Raw genomic sequence first — 18021 nt, 5'->3', positions numbered from 1 at the left:
AATTCTCAGTCTGAAAACTTTCAGAGGTCAACTTTGACTCTTAAAAATGACCTCTTGGGTAGTGGTTCCCATGTTTGACTCACCTACTTTTTTGTTTTGTTTTATTAGAGGGGTTGGCTTGGAACTACTGTGTAGACCAGGCTGGGTTTAAACTCACAGAGATCTGCCCCACTCTGCCTCTGAAGTGCTGGGACTAAAGGCGTGGGCCACCATGCCTAGTTAGTTCTGGCGTGGGTATTTTTGGAGGCATCAATGTGGGAGTCCATCAGTACGCAGCCAGGGCTGAGGATCACTGCTGGGTAAGGCTACTAAGAGTGGGAACCCGACATCCATTTTAACATCTATAACATCTACCCACAACACCTATCCTAGACGTTAGCCTGGAAGACAGGAGATGAAAGGCAACTTGTGAACTTGTGCGAGGGTGGTGACACTCTGGAAGATGAGGTAGGAGGGTTACAAGTCTCAGCTCAGTCCTGACCATGTAGCAGTACCCTGCCTGTATGTAAAATAAATGGCAGAAAGGAACGTCGGCAGTGGAGGCAAGCTCCAGGCAACGTTGTGGTTTGGGGAAGGAATCATTGAAAACAGTTTTCTTAAAAGACAGTTAGGTAAGCCAAGCAAGCGGTGGTGGCGCACACCTTTAATCTCAGCACTTGGGAGGCAGAGGCAGGTAGATTTCTGTGCGTTCAAGTTCAGCTTGGTCTACAGTGCGAGTTCCAGGACAGCCAGAGCCATAAAACAGAGAAACCCTGTCTCAAAAAACAATTAACAAAAACAAAAGTAAAACTTTTTCGAAACAAGGTCTTAGTATGCAGACCCTAGTCTCAAACTCGTGCCCCTCTTAATTAAACTTTTGAGTACTAGACCATCTCTATTTGCTACTACTCTCGCCCTCAAAGCCCACTCCTGACTCAGACACTGGGGGCGGGGAAGGGCGCAGCGAGCTCAATGGCTCCCATTTTACGGAGGTTCAGAGTGTGAATAGCCCCGTTCGACTCACTTTGGTCGGAGTGTTGGGTCTAAACCCTATAGGTAAAAGCCTCCTGACGCACTCGTGAAGGAACACGCCCTCACGGAAGCCCAGCCCCTAGCAGAACACTGGACTTCCGGCAAGGGGAAGCGGTCATCTTGATCTCGCCTCAGGACGAGGGGGCGTGGCAATCTCGTTCCCGCCTCCCGAGAACGAAAAACTGTTCGCGTCGCGGTGGCTTGACGTCATTTCCGAGCGCCAATAGGGCGCCGATCATAGTAGTGTGATCTGTTCCTAAAGTTCGGTTTTGATTTCCCTTGTGAACTATGGAGAGTGACTTTTACCTGCGTTACTACGTGGGTCACAAAGGCAAGTTCGGTCATGAGTTCCTGGAGTTTGAATTCCGACCTGATGGTAAGAGCGACCCCGCGCCTGCCGGGAAAGGGACGGGACCTGGGGGAGGGCGCAGAAGCCGGGGCTCGCGAATGTGGCGAAGTGAAGGAAGGGGCTGAGACCGGTACTGTTGGGTTGTGAAAGGCGCACTCTTTTTTCGGCTTCACTGGTTCTTTCTGTCCATACACTGGAGCTTCTCCTTAGTAACTTTAAAAAAGCCGGATTGCTTACATTTCAACCAAGATTGATTGAATGTCCATCTTACACCGGGCTGTGTTCCACTCTGGGGATAGAGCAACGAAGATAGATTAACTCTTTCGAGGAAAATGTGTTTTAGTACTGGAAGGAACTATAAACAGTTATTTCCTATAGTGAGAAGTGATCAGAAAATAGGGTCGAGCTGGGCAATGGTAGTGCACACCTTAATCCCAGCACTCGGGAGGCAGAGGCAGGCGGATTTCTGTGAGTTCGAGGCCAGCCTGGTCTACAAGAGCTAGTTCCAGTTAGGACTGTTACATAGAGAAACCCTGTTTCGAAAAACCAAAAGAAAGGAAAAGAGAGAGAGTGAGAGAGAAAAGAAAGGGAAAAAAATAATGTCGCTTTTAGAGAGCACTCCGAAGAGTGGGTATTTGAATTGAGCCATAATTGAAAGGGATCGATTCGTGACGCTCATGAAAAAAAAAGCATTCTCTAGGAGTATCAAGTGAAAAGGCCATAGGACAGCAAAGAGCCAGGCATGTTTTAGGGATCCATTGTGATAACTGAAGGATAATAGCGAATTCTAGGGAGAATAGTAGGATTTAGTGGCATTTCATTTTTTAATAAGTAAAGCTTGTCTGCAGATCAGAGAGTAAAATAGCCCCACTGGTCAGCTTTACAGATCAGGCAGTGGTAGCACCTTTAATCCCAGTAGCCACACTAGTTGCCATAGAAACTGGGTGGTGCTTGCCTTTAATTCCAGCCCTAGAAAGGATTATAAAACAGGAGGAAGCCAGTTAGTGGTGGCGCTCGCCTTTAATCTCAGCACTCAGGAGGCAGAGGCAAGTGGATCTATGTGAGTTCGAGGCCAGCCCAGTCTACAGAGCGAGTTCCAGGACTGGCTCCGTAGCTACTAAGGATCCCTGTCTCAAAAAAGGGGGGGGGGATGGGGGCACGGAGACTGCTCTCAGTCTCATTCTGAGATTCTTGGAGGCAGGATCACTTGAGGTAGAGGAAAGAGCCGGTGGCTGGCTGTTTTGCTTTTCTGACCTTCGGGTTGAACCCTAATTTCTCTCCATGAGTTTTTATTGCTCACGCATCAGCAGGAGACGGTGTTAGGTAGGAGCCTTGCTATGTAGGTGTTTATAGGCCATGGCATGAATAGGTGCAGCAGGAAACAACTTGAAACTTTTAAGAGAAAAGGTGTGATCTGTTCTTCAAAAAGGATCCTAGCTCTTGGGCACAGAGTAGGCAAGAGTGATGGTGGTTGTCAGGTCATAAGAGATGGTGATTGGGACTCGGACAACTAGGGCTATAGATGTGGAGAAGATTTAGGATACTGTTGGTGAAAATTAGAACGTATCTGATTGGTAACATTTGGGAAGGTTGCAGTGTGGTGAGGTGGCAAGGACAATTCTACTCAAATATTTTCCTTTTCATTCTCTGTAAGATGGACAAGAAAATGTAGCAGCAGGCCTGTGTAATTGTATTATTGTAGGTCTCAGACACTGTCAATAGCTGCTCTCTTCCTTCCTGGTAAATTCAAAGCCCTTACCATGGCAACGGCCACACTGAGTTCCTTCCTGCTTACCAGCCTCACCCCTACACATACTCATCCCACACTACCTCGTTTCTGCCTGCCACATCCCAAGCACTTTTTAATTTCTGTTCAGGACACCATCTTGTCTTTTCTTGGTCCCTTAACCCACACCTACACCTTATTGTACATTCTTCCCATATCCCACCCACCCAAAGTCAGTTTATGCATGAAACCTGTTAAGACCTTCAGCCTAAACTAGATGCTTCTTCTCCCCAGTTTCCTGATTTTTTTTTTCTACAACAATACATTGTGGTTCTTTTGCTTTTGTTTGTTTTTTGGGTTTTTTTTTTTTTGAGACAGGGTCTTACTGTGTAGCTTTGCCTGTTCCAAAATTGCCACGCAAACCAGATTAGTCTCAAACTCACAGAAATTCACCAGCCTCTGCCTCCTGAGTGCTGGGATTAAAGGTGTGTGCTCGGGTGATTTTGTCGTTTTTAATCTTCTTCATCTCCATTATATGCCCAAACTGACCTGATGGTTGTACACATGCACAAAGGGCCTTAGGAACCATATGTGCTCAATTTAAAAGTATGCAGTAATTGATCAGTGTCACGAGACCACATGGGTGTGTATGTGTGTGTATTTGTGTATCCAGCTTTCTACAGTTTTCAAAATGCTTCACAACCCAGTTGAGCCTCACCTTGTTCTCTGTGCGGGGTCTCTGTACAGGTAAGTTAGCAGTTTACAATTCCTGTTTACAGCTGAGTCCTTGACCTGCAAAAAGCTATTTGCCAGAGTAGTTAAAGAGCCTGCCTGTGTTCTTTTGCCACATCCTAGTAGCTTTTGCCTGAACTCTAGTTCAGGGTCAGGTGCACCTTCAGTGGGTTGGTAGTTTACAGTGGAATACTGAAAAGACAACGGTGAAGCGGGTTGAACTTGGGTATAATGTAGGCAAAGTTAATATTGTTAGTAGGCTCCTGGTGCTTTCTTTGATCATGTTTTGATGTACATTGCATTCTTTTTTTTTTTTTTTGCCCCCACAGGAAAACTGCGATATGCCAACAACAGCAATTACAAGAATGATGTCATGATCAGAAAGGAGGTACGATGCTTTCCTTCACTCAAGAGCCTTTTGTTCTGCGGTGTTTGTGCTCTCTCTGGTAGTGATGACAAATGAAGAGTAGGGAAACAAGTACTCAGTTCTTTTTCTTTTCTCTTTTGTTTGCTGTTGTCTGGTTCTCTTTTGTTTTTTGGGGTTTTTTTATTACTATTTTGTTTTGGGTGTTTTGTTTGTTTGTTTTTAGATAGCGATTTCTCTGCGTAGCCCCGACTGTCCTGGAACTCCCTCTACACACCAAGCTAGCCTCAAACTCAGATATTCGCCTGCCTCTGCCTACCCTGGAAATAAGGCATGCGCATACTACCTGACAATATATGTATGTTCTTTAGACCCTGAATATAAATGCCCATGGGACTGTGTAGTCTGCCATATTTATATACAGGAAATTAAAGCCCAGATACTAAATCTGAGGCTCATTGTAAGTATTCTTGCTTGTAAGAGATAATGACCAAAATTTAGGCATACTCATATCAGTAAGCTCATGTGTTCCGTTAATGCATTTTAAACCTGATTTTAGGCTTATGTACATAAAAGTGTGATGGAGGAATTGAAGAGAATCATTGATGACAGTGAGATCACCAAAGAAGACGATGCTCTGTGGCCCCCTCCTGACCGAGTAGGCCGGCAGGTGAGTGCTCTGCTGACTGTACTTCTTACAAAGGAGATGCAGACCGCTGCTCTGTGGGACACCGGGGCAGGAGGGAGAACCGGTAGTCCCATGTGGGTGCTGGGAATGGAACCCAGGCCCTCTGGAAGAGCAACTAGTGCTCTTAACCACGGAGCCAGCTGTCCAGCACTGTTACTTTTTCAATAACTAAAAAATAAAAGATAATTCTACCTCGACTGCTACTACTCTACTCCATTCTTCTGGGTTCTGTGTTTCTACCCTCCAGCCAGGGGGTTCTTTGACAATGTAAATTGTGCTGAACATGTTGGCACATGCCTCTAGTCTCAGCACATCGGAAACAGGCTGGCAGGCCTCTGTGAGTTCTAGACCAGCCAAAGTTACATAGTGAGACCCATCTCAAAAAACAAAGACAACTTTCTCTTCTTAAAGGAAAAGATTTGTAAATTTGACTTCATTAAACTTAAAACTTGTTTTACCGAAGACATCTAAATAAAGTTGAAAAGAGCCACAGACTGGATGAAGATTCTTGGAAAATATATCTAACAAGGAGTGTCTCTACAGAATATATCTAGAAATATAAGGCAATAAAAAAAATACCCGACGTGGGGGGCAAAATGTTACAATGGATATAAATAGACAGTCTATAGACTCAAACATTGAACAAACATTGAACTCAAATATTGTACAGATTTACAGGTGCATTTGTAACCTGCAAAAATTAGGACATCACATTTTCTTTTTTTTTTTTTTTAAATATTTATTTATTTTATTATGTATACAATATTCTGTCTGTATGCCTGAAGGCCAGAAGAGGGCGCCAGACCTCTTTACAGATGGTTGTGAGCCACCATGTGGTTGCTGGGAATTGAACTCAGGACCTTTGGAAGAGCAGGCAATGCTCTTAACCACTGAGCCATCTCTCCAGCCCCAGGACATCACATTTTCTAAAGTTTCACCCAGGCTCTTTAAAAGTATAGAAAGAATTCATACACCTATGGCAGGAAAAAAAGTACCAGTGTGGCCATATTAGGAAACCATTTGGATAGGAGCTGGCAGAGCGGAAAATACTTAGTTTTGGTGGAGCTGGGGACCCAACTCCAGGACTAGCACAGATATTTACTGTGACCTCAGCCCCAAATCCTAGAACGTTCTTGCCACATCATGTCTATTAACAAAAGTTGGGAACTTAAGTCTGCTTCAGTAAGGAAACAGCACATTCAGTGCATTTAAATTGTTGAGTAGATCAACATGGATAAATCCTAGAAAAAACATGGAATGAAATATATGTATATATTACCAGGTATGGCCATTTATTTTAAAAGTATGCTGCTAAATCTGGAAAAGCAAGTGGCAGGAATACACACCAGTTTTAGCGGATGCCAAAGTATAGAGTGGGATACAGGTATAACTTGTGCTTCTTTTAATAAAGTAGGGAGTATCAAGATGGACCAGTGGGTAAAGGCTCTTGTTGCCACACTTGGCAGCGTGAGTTCATTCTCCATAACCCACATAAAGGTGTGAGGAGAAACTCCTATAAGCTGTCCTCTGACCTCTAGAATGTACCCTGAGATTTGTGCCTACATGCATACATCACACACACACCAATAAGTAAAAATTATTTTAAAAGAAGAAAAGGGCTGGAGAGGTAGCTTGGTGGATACAAGCATGAATATCAGAGTTTGAATGAGTCTTGTCCTGTGTGCTTGATTAATGACCCAGTGCTGTCTTTGTTTTTGATTTGTTTTGTTTTGTTTTTTAATGTTTCTAGGAGCTTGAAATTGTCATTGGCGACGAACACATTTCTTTTACAACATCAAAAATTGGTTCCCTTATTGATGTCAATCAGTCTAAGTAAGTATATATGATATTTATATCCAGTAGTGTCTGTTGTTAGAGAGTAAAAAGAAAATGTCAGCTGGGGGGTGGTGGCACATGCCTTAATCTCAGCACTTGGGAGGCAGAGGCAGGTGAATCTCTCTGAGTTCAAGACCAGCTTGGTCTACAAGAGCTAGTTCCAGGACAGGCTCCAAAGCTACAGAGAAACCCTGTCTTAAAAAACAAAAAACAGAAAGGAAGGAAGGACAGAAAATGTCAGTCAAATGGGGCCAGCATAGAAAGATGTGGTGCAGACACAAGACAGAAGTCAGCATGGTCCTCCTCATTCATAGGGCTCAGGTTACACTTGTCTTTCAGTATCGTGGAGGGTTGGTTCCAGGAATTTTGGTACCAGAATCTTGAATGCTCAATTTTCTTAGTTAAAATAGTGTCATATTTTCACAGAGCCTGTGTACTTCTCATATACTTTAAATCATCTTTATAAAACCAAATTCTGTGTGAATATCTGTTACATGATTTAGGAAATAACAGCAATGAAAACCATCTGAACATGTATATGATAGTTGGGAACTTCATGAACCTGACTGTCTTCATTCATGGCTGAACCCAAAAATGCATAGCTTATGGATTCAGGCCAATTGTGTTTTCAAAGGCTGCTTCTTTTACTTGTGGTGGTTCATTCAGTTACTGCTTCTCTGACACTGAGGAAAGCATAGTAGCAACCGAAGAGAAAATTAAGGCCAAACAAAGATTCATATTGTCAGTGGTGTGAATTATAACATGGAATGGGATCTATTAGTCACAAAGAATCGGGAGGGGGTGGCTGTTTGTTTGCGGTACTGGGAATTGAACGTGGTTAGAGCCTTGCTCCACCACTGACCTAGATTTCCAACTTTTTTTAAAAAGCATAAGACAGAATCTGTTTTAGAAATCATGGTTTCCCCCTTGGTTTTATGTTTTTTACAGTAAAAACAGCACACTTACTCCATTTTAATAAGTGACCCTTTCCTTCTTAGTGGACATGTGCTTCCTCGGGGTTTACTACTGTAAATACCTTCATAAGGAACATTTTTGTGGTAATCAGGGTTATTTTATTTGCCAATTTTCCTCTGCTTCTTAAACATCTTTATTTTCTTTTGTATTTTAGGGATCCGGAAGGCTTAAGAGTGTTTTATTATCTTGTCCAGGACCTGAAGTGTTTAGTCTTCAGCCTTATTGGATTACATTTCAAGATTAAACCAATCTAGATTGGATATTGTGGACATGAGGGGGTGGGAATTTTTAGTTACCGTAATTAGGATTTTTTTCTGTATATTGGGGCAATTTTTATAAACAATAAATGATGGTCTTTAATAAATGTGATAACATCTACTTTTTGTTATTTTTCTAAACACCTAATGTGTGAATTATTTCTCATGTAAAACACAAACATTCAATGAGGCCAGGGAGATGGTTCTGGCAGTAAAGCTTTAGCTTTACATAAGCCTGACATGACATCCACCATCTCCATCCCTGAGACCCGCATGGGCCGGCTAGCCTGGACTAAGCAAGCACCCAGCAGCAGAAACAGGGACCCTGCCTCAACAAGGTGGAAGGCAAGAAATGACTAAATTTTTACACCTGTGCTGTGGCATGGGCGCATGCTGGTGTACACACATATACTAAATATTTTTTTTTAATACAACAGGAGTTGGGAATCTCAGCAATATTGAAAGGAGATTCCGGGACAAGTTTGTTTTAACAGAGAGCCTCCCTTCGTCTTTGCTGCCCAGGATAGCTTAGAACTTGGGATCAGTCTCCCAAGTACTGGGGTTGCAGGCTGGTGCCATCACACCCAGTTTCCAAGGGAAAAGGAACCTAGATATTTACAAGACAAATCAACTAGAAAAGTGCCTGCCTACCATTCATGAGGTCTTGGATTTTATCTCCACTAAAGCAGACAAAATAATACAATGTTTGACCCTAACTGGGTCATGATAAAAAACTAAAGTTGACACCACTAAAGAAATTATTTAAATATTGGCTGTTGGGTTTACATATAGTGCGTGTAAGACTGGGTTTTATACATACTAAGCAAGTGTTCCACCACTAGGCTACATTTCACAGCCGGGTAATGTTAGCTTCTTGGGCATGAAACTGCATTGTGGTGAGGCTTTCTTTTCTTTCTTTTTTTTTTTTGTTTTTTTTTTTGTTTGTTTGTTTGTTTTTAACAGATTCTGTATTTCAATGTGAAGGAAAACTTCAGCATGTGGATTGATAGTTTTCTCTTGCCGTTACATAAATTTCATGACTTTAGGCGAGTAGCTGGGTAGATTGCACCAGGAGAGAAGGGACATGATAGGTTTCATGTGTCTGAGAGACATGATGGACCTAAATACACTTCCATCCTTAGAGACATTCCCACCTTAGACAATGTCCCAAAAGCGTTCTTGGACTCCATGATTCACTCTGCTGCTTCAAGTTAGGGATATCATCTGTATCTGACAAGGCAGGATGCCAGACTATTGAGATGAAAAAGACTTTTTTTTTTTTAATGACACAAGTGGGGAGATGGCTCGACGATTTAGAGTACTTGTTGCAGAGTACCCCAATCCAGTTCCTAGCATCCATATGGTGGCTCACAGTCAACCGTTACTGGGGGATCCGGTGCCCTCTTCTGGTCTCGGCGGGAGCCGCATGCATATGTGGTGCACACATGTACAAAACGGCAAAACACGCAAACACATAAAACTAAAACAAAGACGAGGTTATAAAAGTTTCAAGTGGATGACGTTTTCGAATGTTGATGCCAAAGGGCTCCTGCAGTGTCGGGAAAAGATACGATAGAATAAGACCGTAGGGGTGAACCAGCTGTTTTCGGACACTGACCACGAGGACGTGGACACAGTGTAGCCCTGTGGGAAAGATCGCAGCATCATATCCGGCATGTAGACCGAGTGAGCAGTTTAGCGGAGGACCACTACGCCAAGTCCACGAGGCTGCAACCTAAGACGACTCAGGACCACAGGGTAGTAAGGAAGCGGAAAGAAAACCGAGGGGCTAGAGCGGTCTAGCAGAGGTTTCGAGCCAGAATGCCCTGCCTGTTTGGTGGTGGCACAAATTGAGAAGCAGGAACTATCTCTGGCATTAGCAATTCCAAGGGTTCCAGCGCACCCACCGAGAAAAGCTCTCCCCGGCGGATTACACGGCTGGCCAACGCCCCGATTCCCGCCCACCCGCACTGAGGCTGCGCGGCGGTGCCAGCCTTTTACGACGGGCCGGAAAGCAGAGGTCACAGCGGCATAACGTGGGCCAGACAGCAATGGGGGTAAGGGGAGGGGACTCGCCACCGGAGGGTCCGGTAGCCGAGTCAGAGGTGGGGTGAAGGCGGCGAGGACCCGACAGTCACGAGCTCTACCAGGATGGGGTGAAAGGAGTGAACTCGCGTTGAAGCCCCCGGGCTTGAGCTGGGAGGGGCGGGGTGGGGCGGGGCACGCTGCTGCGCACGCGCGGCTGTGCATTCAGCCTGGCCCGCCCTCTCCTCAGAAAATCGCGCTGCAGCTCAAAGCCACGCTGGAGAACGTCACCAACCTTCGACCAGTGGGTGAGGACTTCCGGTGGTATCTGAAGGTGAGGCGGAAGGCGGATCCCTCCTGGGAAAGGGAGGAGCATCGGGAGGCAGTGGGCGTCGTAGGGCTCAGGCCAAGCCGTGATCTCAGTATAGAACTGGGAGCAGTTCTCTTGTGCTGGGTCCCGAGGTAGTTAATCAGGCATATAAGTGGGTTTTTCAGACTGGTATTTTAGATTTTATTTTTATTAATTATATCAGTCTCATATAATCTAGTCTGCTCTTTATGTAGCAGAAGATAACTGATTTTGCCTTTCCCTTCCGTGTGCTGGGATTACAGATGGGCGACCTCCTCCCACGGTGGGGCTTGGTCTTTTTCCCCCTCTGCAGTCCTGGGCTTATATCCGAATCTAGGGCCGTACGTTAACATTCTTCCACTGTGTAGTCTCCCCAGCTCTTGATGTGTAAACAGACACTGAACAAAATGTTATTTGAGGGGATCTTGTGATTACTTAATAAGGTGAATAAAACTCACCTTGTTTTATTTTCTGGCTCATCTTATTGTGAAAGTTGACCACCCTTTGTCTCGGTGTGCTCTATAGAGGTCCAAACTGTGAGGCTTTTCACGTTCCAGATTCTGCTTTATTTTCCTAGCCTATCCCAGCGACTCACATACCCATCCAAAGCCTTGCCTTTCAGGAAGTCATTAATGATCCTTTTATTACCATTTAATCCCCTCGGTACTAGACAAGTGCTCGACCTCTGCATCCACAGCTCCTGTTTCCAAATGTTTTAGAGCATGAGTTCCAGGGCTCACTTGGAAAATGAACTTCTTTTACTTGAAGGAATAATAGAATAAGAAAGGAGACAGAAAAGAAAAAACAAAATGCTGAAAGCTTAACCCCAGCACTCTTTGGACCCTAAATGCAAAGCTCCTAGCTAGGCACAGTTGCTCGGGGCTCTGTGACTTGGACTTCCCGGCCAAATGATACGTATTTTAGAAGAGGGTAGGGATGACAGCACCAGAAACAACTTGTTCCTTGACTGGAGATAAGTCTGCTCGTGTCCTCCTTGGGGTTGGTTGTAGGATGCGCCAAGACTTGCCTAGAAAATAGGCTACATTAGACATAGTGGCACTCACTCAGAATCCCAGTACTCACTCAGAATCCCAGTACTCCGAAAGCAGAGGCAGGAAGATCTCAGGGTCAAAAACAGTTTGGGCTACATAGCGAGAGCCTATCTAAAATAAATAGATAGAAGGCTGTGGTGGTTATGAGCCTGCTTCACACTAAACTGTACTCACTCTTCCTGAGGTGTCTTTGTAACTACGCCAACTGCTCAACTAATATTCTTTTTCTGCCCCAAGATGAAATGTGGCAACTGCGGTGAGATTTCAGAGAAGTGGCAATACATCCGACTGATGGTAATAGTCCCTACCGCGCATACTCCTGGGCAGAGTTGGGGTTGGTTGGTTGGTTGGGTTGGTTTGGTTTGGTAACTTCTGAGAGCAAGCACCATTGTAGTCAGCACTGGGAACAACAGGCATCTTTGGGATATGAGGCAAAGTTCAAAATCAAGGGGGACCTTTTTTTCTCAATCACAAAAAGACTCCTTAGGGTGCTGCCCCACCCCACCCCAGGTGTGCTGAGGAATTGACTCCAGGGCTCTGCACATCCTAAACACTCTCTACCACTGAGCTACCCCAACCCTCTTTGACATCTGTCAGCAAGTGACTCACTTCTGTGGGTCTTGGTCTCTTCCACTGGATAACAGGGATGCGATCTCTGGGACCGTTGCATCTAGCTGGTACGTAACTAGAGGTTATGTTTGTTTCTTGTCAGGACAGTGTGGCGTTGAAAGGTGGCCGTGGCAGTGCCTCCATGGTCCAGAAGTGCAAACTGTGTGCACGGGAAAACTCCATTGGTAGGTCAGGCGATGATGGCCAGATTCTTCCAGGCTGACTGGAAGCAGACTTGTGTTGTCCGGGGTAGACACAGGGCTGAAGTGCTAAAACCTGGGCAGCTCGCTCTTTTTCCTTGAGTGGAGTGTGGGTATGGATTCAAGTCAACTTTTCCTTTTTGTATTTCAGAAATTTTGAGCAGCACCATCAAGTCTTACAACGTAAGTTCCCTTCTGTAGTGACTGGGGTGGTCGAATTAAATCTGAACTGGTGGTTAGGAGGAGTGGGTTCAAGAGTAGCTGCATCAGAGTGGCCAAACCACTGGACATTGTCCCATGTACTTAACACTTTTGATGTTGTTGTTATTTGAGACTAGATCTCACTAGGTAGTTCAGGCTTGGCTCAACCTCAGCCTACTCCTGTTTTGGCCTCCTGAATGCTGAGATGACAGGCACTTGCCACCATGCCTTCTTGCAGGGAGCATGCTCTTTAATGTACTTATTTGTTCGTTGGCTCGGTCCATCTTTTGCCCACCATACACTGCGTGGTATTGCAGTGTTTTCCTGAAGTACAGTGGATTGAAAATTTGGGCATGGTCCTGGGTAGTCACTGAGCCCATGGGTGAAGTAGGCATGGGTTTCTTGGCCACCCACCTCCTAAGAGGCACCCTCTTCAGTCTCCCAGCCCTTGTCCTCATGGCATAGTAGATGGTTAGCAAAAGGCCATGCTATGCCTACTTGGAGCATACAGATGGTCTGGAGCCTTTGGAACATGACATTCTTACTGTCTTCTGGGTGCTGATCATTTACATTTCATGGAACTGTGATCGGCTCTTTCTATGTGATTCAGATCTCACAATAAACATGTAGGTTTTCCTCAGCTCTGTAGACATGCAGGAAGGCCGACCCAAGGACCCTTACTCTTTCTTCTACAGAAATTGCGCCTACAGAAGGTCCTCCTGGGAGCAGTGTCCAAGTCAGGCTTCTTTTAAAAAGGGCTAAGTTGTTCTGGGTCCTGTTCTGGGCTCATGGGTCCAGTAAGGATCCACATAGCAGAAAGGACAGAGGGCATGGGTCTCCTGGGGACCCATTGGGACTGCCTCCCCAATATGCTTCCTTTCTAGGCTGAAGACAATGAGAAGTTCAAGACAATAGTAGAGTTTGAGTGTCGTGGCCTTGAACCAATTGACTTCCAGCCCCAGGTTTGTATTTTTAAGAGGACTCTCGGGGGAGGGAATGTAGTAACAGAACTTTGCTTCTTATAGAAACTGTGAAATAGGAATTCTCCATCTTACTCTTCCCTTCAGTGTTAGCACTGAGCTATAACACAAGCCAGGAATTCTATGAATAGTAATTGTCACTTATTAAATGCCTGCTGTATGCTATGCTCCATGCCTGTTTCCTTTACATGTTACTTCATTTCATCCTTACTGTAACCCTAGGGAGTGATTCATCCTAATGTCATACAAGGGAATGTCAGAGACTGCGCATGTCTTAGTTAGGGTTTTATTGCTGGGAAGAGACACTATGACCACAGCAGCTCTTATAAAGGATAACATTTCATTGGGGCTGGTTTAGGGTTTCAGAGGTTTAGTCCATTATCATCATGGCGGGGAGCATGGCGACCTGCAGGCAGATGTGCTAGAGGAGCTGAGAGCCCTACATTTTGCAGGCAGAGGACACTGCATGGTATCCTAAGCATAAGAAACCTCAAAGTCTGTCCCCACAGTGACACTCTTCCTCTAGCAAGGCCATACTTATCCCAACAAAACCACACCTCCTAATAGTGCCATTCCCTATGAGTTTATGGGGGCCAAATACATTCAAACTACCACAGTGCGGTTTGCCAGGGTCCTTTAGTTAGTAAGCAGAGGGCTGTAAACTGAACCCAGGTCTGTCTGACTCTTACAACCTGGTCTACATAGGGAGTCCTAGGACAGCTAGAGCTGTGTAGAGAAGACCCTATCTCAGAAAAATCAAACAAAACAAAAACTAAAATCTAAGGTTCAGTCAGAGAAGAGTGGAGTGTGTACCCAGGTCCTTTAACAGACAGAGGTGATGGAGAATTTACCCCACTCCTGCCTTTGTTCTGGGCTAGTTTTTGTTAACACAAACCAGAATCACTAGAATAGGGAGCCTCAACTGAAGAACTGTCCTGATTGCCTATTGAGGTGAGCTCGGGATATATAAGGAAGATAGCTGAGGCTAGACATGGCCACACGCCTTTAGTTCCAGCACTTGCAGGGCAGAGGCAGATGGATCTTTGTATGCTCAAAACCAGCCTGGTTTTCATAGTAAGTTCCAGGTCAACCAGAGCTCCATAGTGAGACCTGTCTCTAAAAAGAAATAATGAAGGGAAAGGAAGGAGAAAGGGGGGAAAAGAGAAGAGAAAGGAAAGTAGGCAAGCAGGCGAGAAACAGTCTTCCTAGATGGCCTCTGCTGGTTCCTGTCTCCAGGGTCCTGCCTTGGCTTCCCTGGGCCATGGGCTACAGCAGTAAACCCTTCCTCCCCAAGCTGCCTTTGGATCATGATGATATTGCAGCAACAGAAGGAAGCCAAGGCAGTCTTCTAGGCCAGGGCTGTAACTTAGATACACCGTGGAGTGCGAGTCACTAGAAGCTCGGGTTTGTCAGGAGCCGCTGCTTATGCTGCAGTTGCTTTCATCGTGAAGGCTTTGCTAGCAAGCCCAGCCCTGGGCTAGTCTTCACAGGCGCTGTCTTTCCCCAGCCTCACTCTCTTTTCCTGTCCCTTGCAGGCCGGGTTTGCTGCTGAAGGTGTGGAGTCAGGGACAGTCTTCAGTGACATCAATCTGCAAGAGAAGGTGAGACTTGGGGATCTGGCAAGGTGCTATATGGTACCTGGTAGGAATTATTTTTTTGGTAAACGGGGATTCTCAGTGGAGAGCTAGCTCTGAATTTGGGTGCTTCTTGTTAGTGACCCTGCTATTTAAATGGCTCTACGTACAGTGCTGGAGTGCAGTCCCGTGTGTGTACATGCGAGAAGGCTGAACATGCTTGACATGGGACGTGCACAGTAGATAAGCTTCATTCAGGCTTGAGTTACAGTGCTGGTGGCCGTGAGCTATGTAGGAAATATGCTGTTCTTAAACACATAAACAGAGTTATTTACTTTACCTGTTGGTGAAAACCTGGGACAGATGCTCATAGGAGGCTAACCCGTCTCCCTGGGAGCAGTAGTTGAAGCACTTGTGGTGATCACCTATAGTATTGTTTCAGCCCTGCAGATAGACAAGTCTTTTGTCCCAGCTGTGAAGGAAGGACACCAGTTCTATTAGCATGGCTCCTTGTAACTGCTGGTTTCTGTGCTAAGCATGTTTCCATGTTCCATTTCATTCTTTCAACATTCACTCTCAAGTCTCTTTTCTCCCTTTTTAAATAAAGGGCAGAACTCAAAACCCTGGTGACGGTAACACAAACCTTTAATCCAGGCACTTGGGAGGCAGAGGCAGGTGGATCTCTGAGTTGAGGCCATCCTGGTCTACAGAGGAGTTTGAGGCCAGCCTGGTCTACAAAGCAAGTTCCAGGACAGCCACAGATCACAAGAAAACTTGTCTTGAAAAAATAAATAAATAAATCAAGGGCTGAACTTGGGTTTGAGGAAGTAACATGAAAACTTGCCTGGTATAGGACTGGGAGATGGAGTTCAGGCCTGAGTTGTCTGTTCTGTCAAGGGTTTCCTGTGGTCGTGACCTGCTGAGTCGGAGCCTGCATTGGGCTTTGGAACCTGGGTCTTCATTGTCCACACTGTCCATTCTGCCTTGAGAGGCTAATGCTGCCTTATTTCACAGGACTGGACAGACTATGACGAGAAGGCTCAGGAGTCTGTGGGGATCTTCGAGGTCACCCATCAGTTTGTGAAATGCTGAATTATGTTCCTACAAACTTGCCCGGAAGAACTGAGAGGAGAAAAGGGCCCTGAGCAGCAAATCCCACGGAGGCTTCTCATCGCAATCTCCTAGCACCTGTACCAGCCCTCACAGTCTGCATGCTGGGGTTTGTCACGGTTCTGAGTCCCACCAATAAAGCCCCACTGGTGTGTGAAGGTAGTGTGTGCAATACTCCCTCCACAAATACGAATGGACTCTGGAGGTCTCTCTGCTTTCTCATGCCTTCTCTGCACCTGAGCCAGTTTGCAAAATACACAGGAGCACGCAGCTTATAAAGGCAGCTCTTGGGAAATAGGCAGGTCCACCTACAAGATCAAAGGCTTGAACGCCAAGTGGCACCAAGGGCAGAGAAGCCTATGGAATGATGCTGTGAGCCCAGCAGCCCCAAACTAAAACACACCCTGATCTCCATGGCTCTCCAGTAAACCCAGGCATCTGTTAGCAGCTCACTTCACCCCAGACCTCACTCCAGGCAAGTATCCTTCCACTCCACATTCCTGGCTGATGGCCTCTTCATTTGCTGTGATATGATAGAGCACTTCCTGTCAGAGTCAACCTGGAAGTTCTTCCTCATGTGGAATCAGCCTCTGTGATCCCTGAAGCACCTCTCACTGGTCCTGGCTTATCCCCATGGCCCATATCTGCTTCCAGACAACTCTTTGGAGTGAAGACAGCTTCATGGCCTGCTGAGTCTCCTGAAACCAAAGATTCCCCACACAGCAGAGTTGCTCAGTGTAGTACTAGGCCATGAGGATACGTGGGAACCCACCATTTGGAAAACCTGTTACACAGACTGTATTTCTCCAGTATTCTACTGGAGCAGAAACAAAGATTTTATCTTTAATTTTGTATACTTGTTTGTATTTATATGTCGGTGTGTGGGTATGAGTGCAGATGCCTTCAGAGACCAGAAGAGGGTGTTGTGACCCACCCAATGTGGGTTCTAGGCACCAAACTCAGGTCTTGTGCAAGAGCAGTGTGTGCTCTTAGCTGCTAAGCCATCTCAGCTCTCTAGTCCATGTTCTTCCACTTCTGAGAGTAGAAAAAGGCATGCCATCCCCAGGCTGGCTGAGAGGGTCTAACAAAGGGAGCTGGCAAAACTGTCTGTATCTGAGCATGGTAGGGAGGGGCGGACCCTGCTTCCTTTCAAGTCTGGCAACTATGTTGTATTTACTAAGCCCCTGAGTTTTCTTTTTCTGAGCACTTCTGCCCCTGACAGAGCAGGGTTTCCATCCTCCCCCAAGTCATAGGCTACCCTAGAAGCAAGCTGTAGCCCTGGACTGGGAAAAGCCTTTCTTGTTTGTCGTCTCTATATTAAGTTCATAACATTAAATATTAAAGGGATCTCTTGGTTCTAGAAGGTGAGGGAACCCAAGTAGTTATTAAGAAGTAAAGGAAAAATGAAACAGATTGTGCCAAACAGGTATCATTCGATACTCATTTAACAGAAACAGCAACAAAGAAACTCTTAACCAACTAAAACTCAGGAGAACACCAAGAGCAAGTGTTGTGTTCAGTAATTGATGAGACAGTCAAGTGCTCCCCTTGGGGTCAGGGTGGAGTGAGGACTCCCCCTGTCACTGCCTCCCTTCCACGTGCTGGGCCCCACCAGAGTGATGAAAGAGCAAAGAACTTAGTAAAAAGTCCAAAAGAGTTGACAGGTGCTAGATTTAAGATCTATGCAGAAATAAATGGCATTTCAATACATTAAGCAAAACATAATTCAAGAAAAGATGCCTTTTCTAATAGCAGCCTAGGGTAGGCTGTCTTTGGGGAGAGAGTATTTGCACAGCATGCATGACTCCCTGGGTGCACTCTCCAGTACCACAAAGAAACGTAACAGCAAGAAAATACACTCCTTCCTCAAGAGTCACTAGGATTTAATCTTAAAGGAATTTACAACAATGGAGAATAACATTAAGCATCACTGAAAGACATTAAAGACCTAAGTTATGATGACAGGAAGATTTGATGTTCAGA

The 18021-nt window shown here is 45.4% G+C and overlaps 2 protein-coding genes across 2 annotated transcripts; both read left to right on the top strand.

Moving 5' to 3' along the window:
• Positions 1–1217: 1217 nt before the first annotated feature.
• On the top strand, positions 1218–8069 carry Magoh (mago homolog, exon junction complex subunit). Its single transcript, XM_041652533.1, has 5 exons — positions 1218–1387; positions 4148–4206; positions 4742–4852; positions 6621–6703; positions 7836–8069. Exons 1-5 carry the CDS (start codon positions 1300–1302, stop codon positions 7933–7935), a joined length of 441 nt encoding a protein of 146 aa, XP_041508467.1. The 5' UTR covers positions 1218–1299; the 3' UTR covers positions 7936–8069.
• Positions 8070–9835: 1766 nt separating this feature from the next.
• On the top strand, positions 9836–16196 carry Czib (CXXC motif containing zinc binding protein). The gene is made up of 8 exons (XM_041652187.1): positions 9836–9995; positions 10214–10297; positions 11602–11658; positions 12077–12158; positions 12325–12356; positions 13259–13336; positions 14890–14955; positions 15943–16196. The coding sequence occupies exons 1-8, from the start codon at positions 9990–9992 to the stop codon at positions 16018–16020; spliced, it is 483 nt and encodes a 160-aa protein (XP_041508121.1). The 5' UTR covers positions 9836–9989; the 3' UTR covers positions 16021–16196.
• The last annotated feature ends 1825 nt before the right edge of the window (positions 16197–18021 follow it).

This window comes from Microtus oregoni, unplaced genomic scaffold (assembly GCF_018167655.1).
Source record: "Microtus oregoni isolate MIOR12 unplaced genomic scaffold, Mior012 000005F_ref0000423, whole genome shotgun sequence".
In the NCBI taxonomy this organism is placed as follows: Eukaryota; Metazoa; Chordata; class Mammalia; order Rodentia; family Cricetidae; genus Microtus; species Microtus oregoni.
Note: the sequence above shows the minus strand (reverse complement) of the source record. Positions and strands in the feature narration are given on the sequence as shown.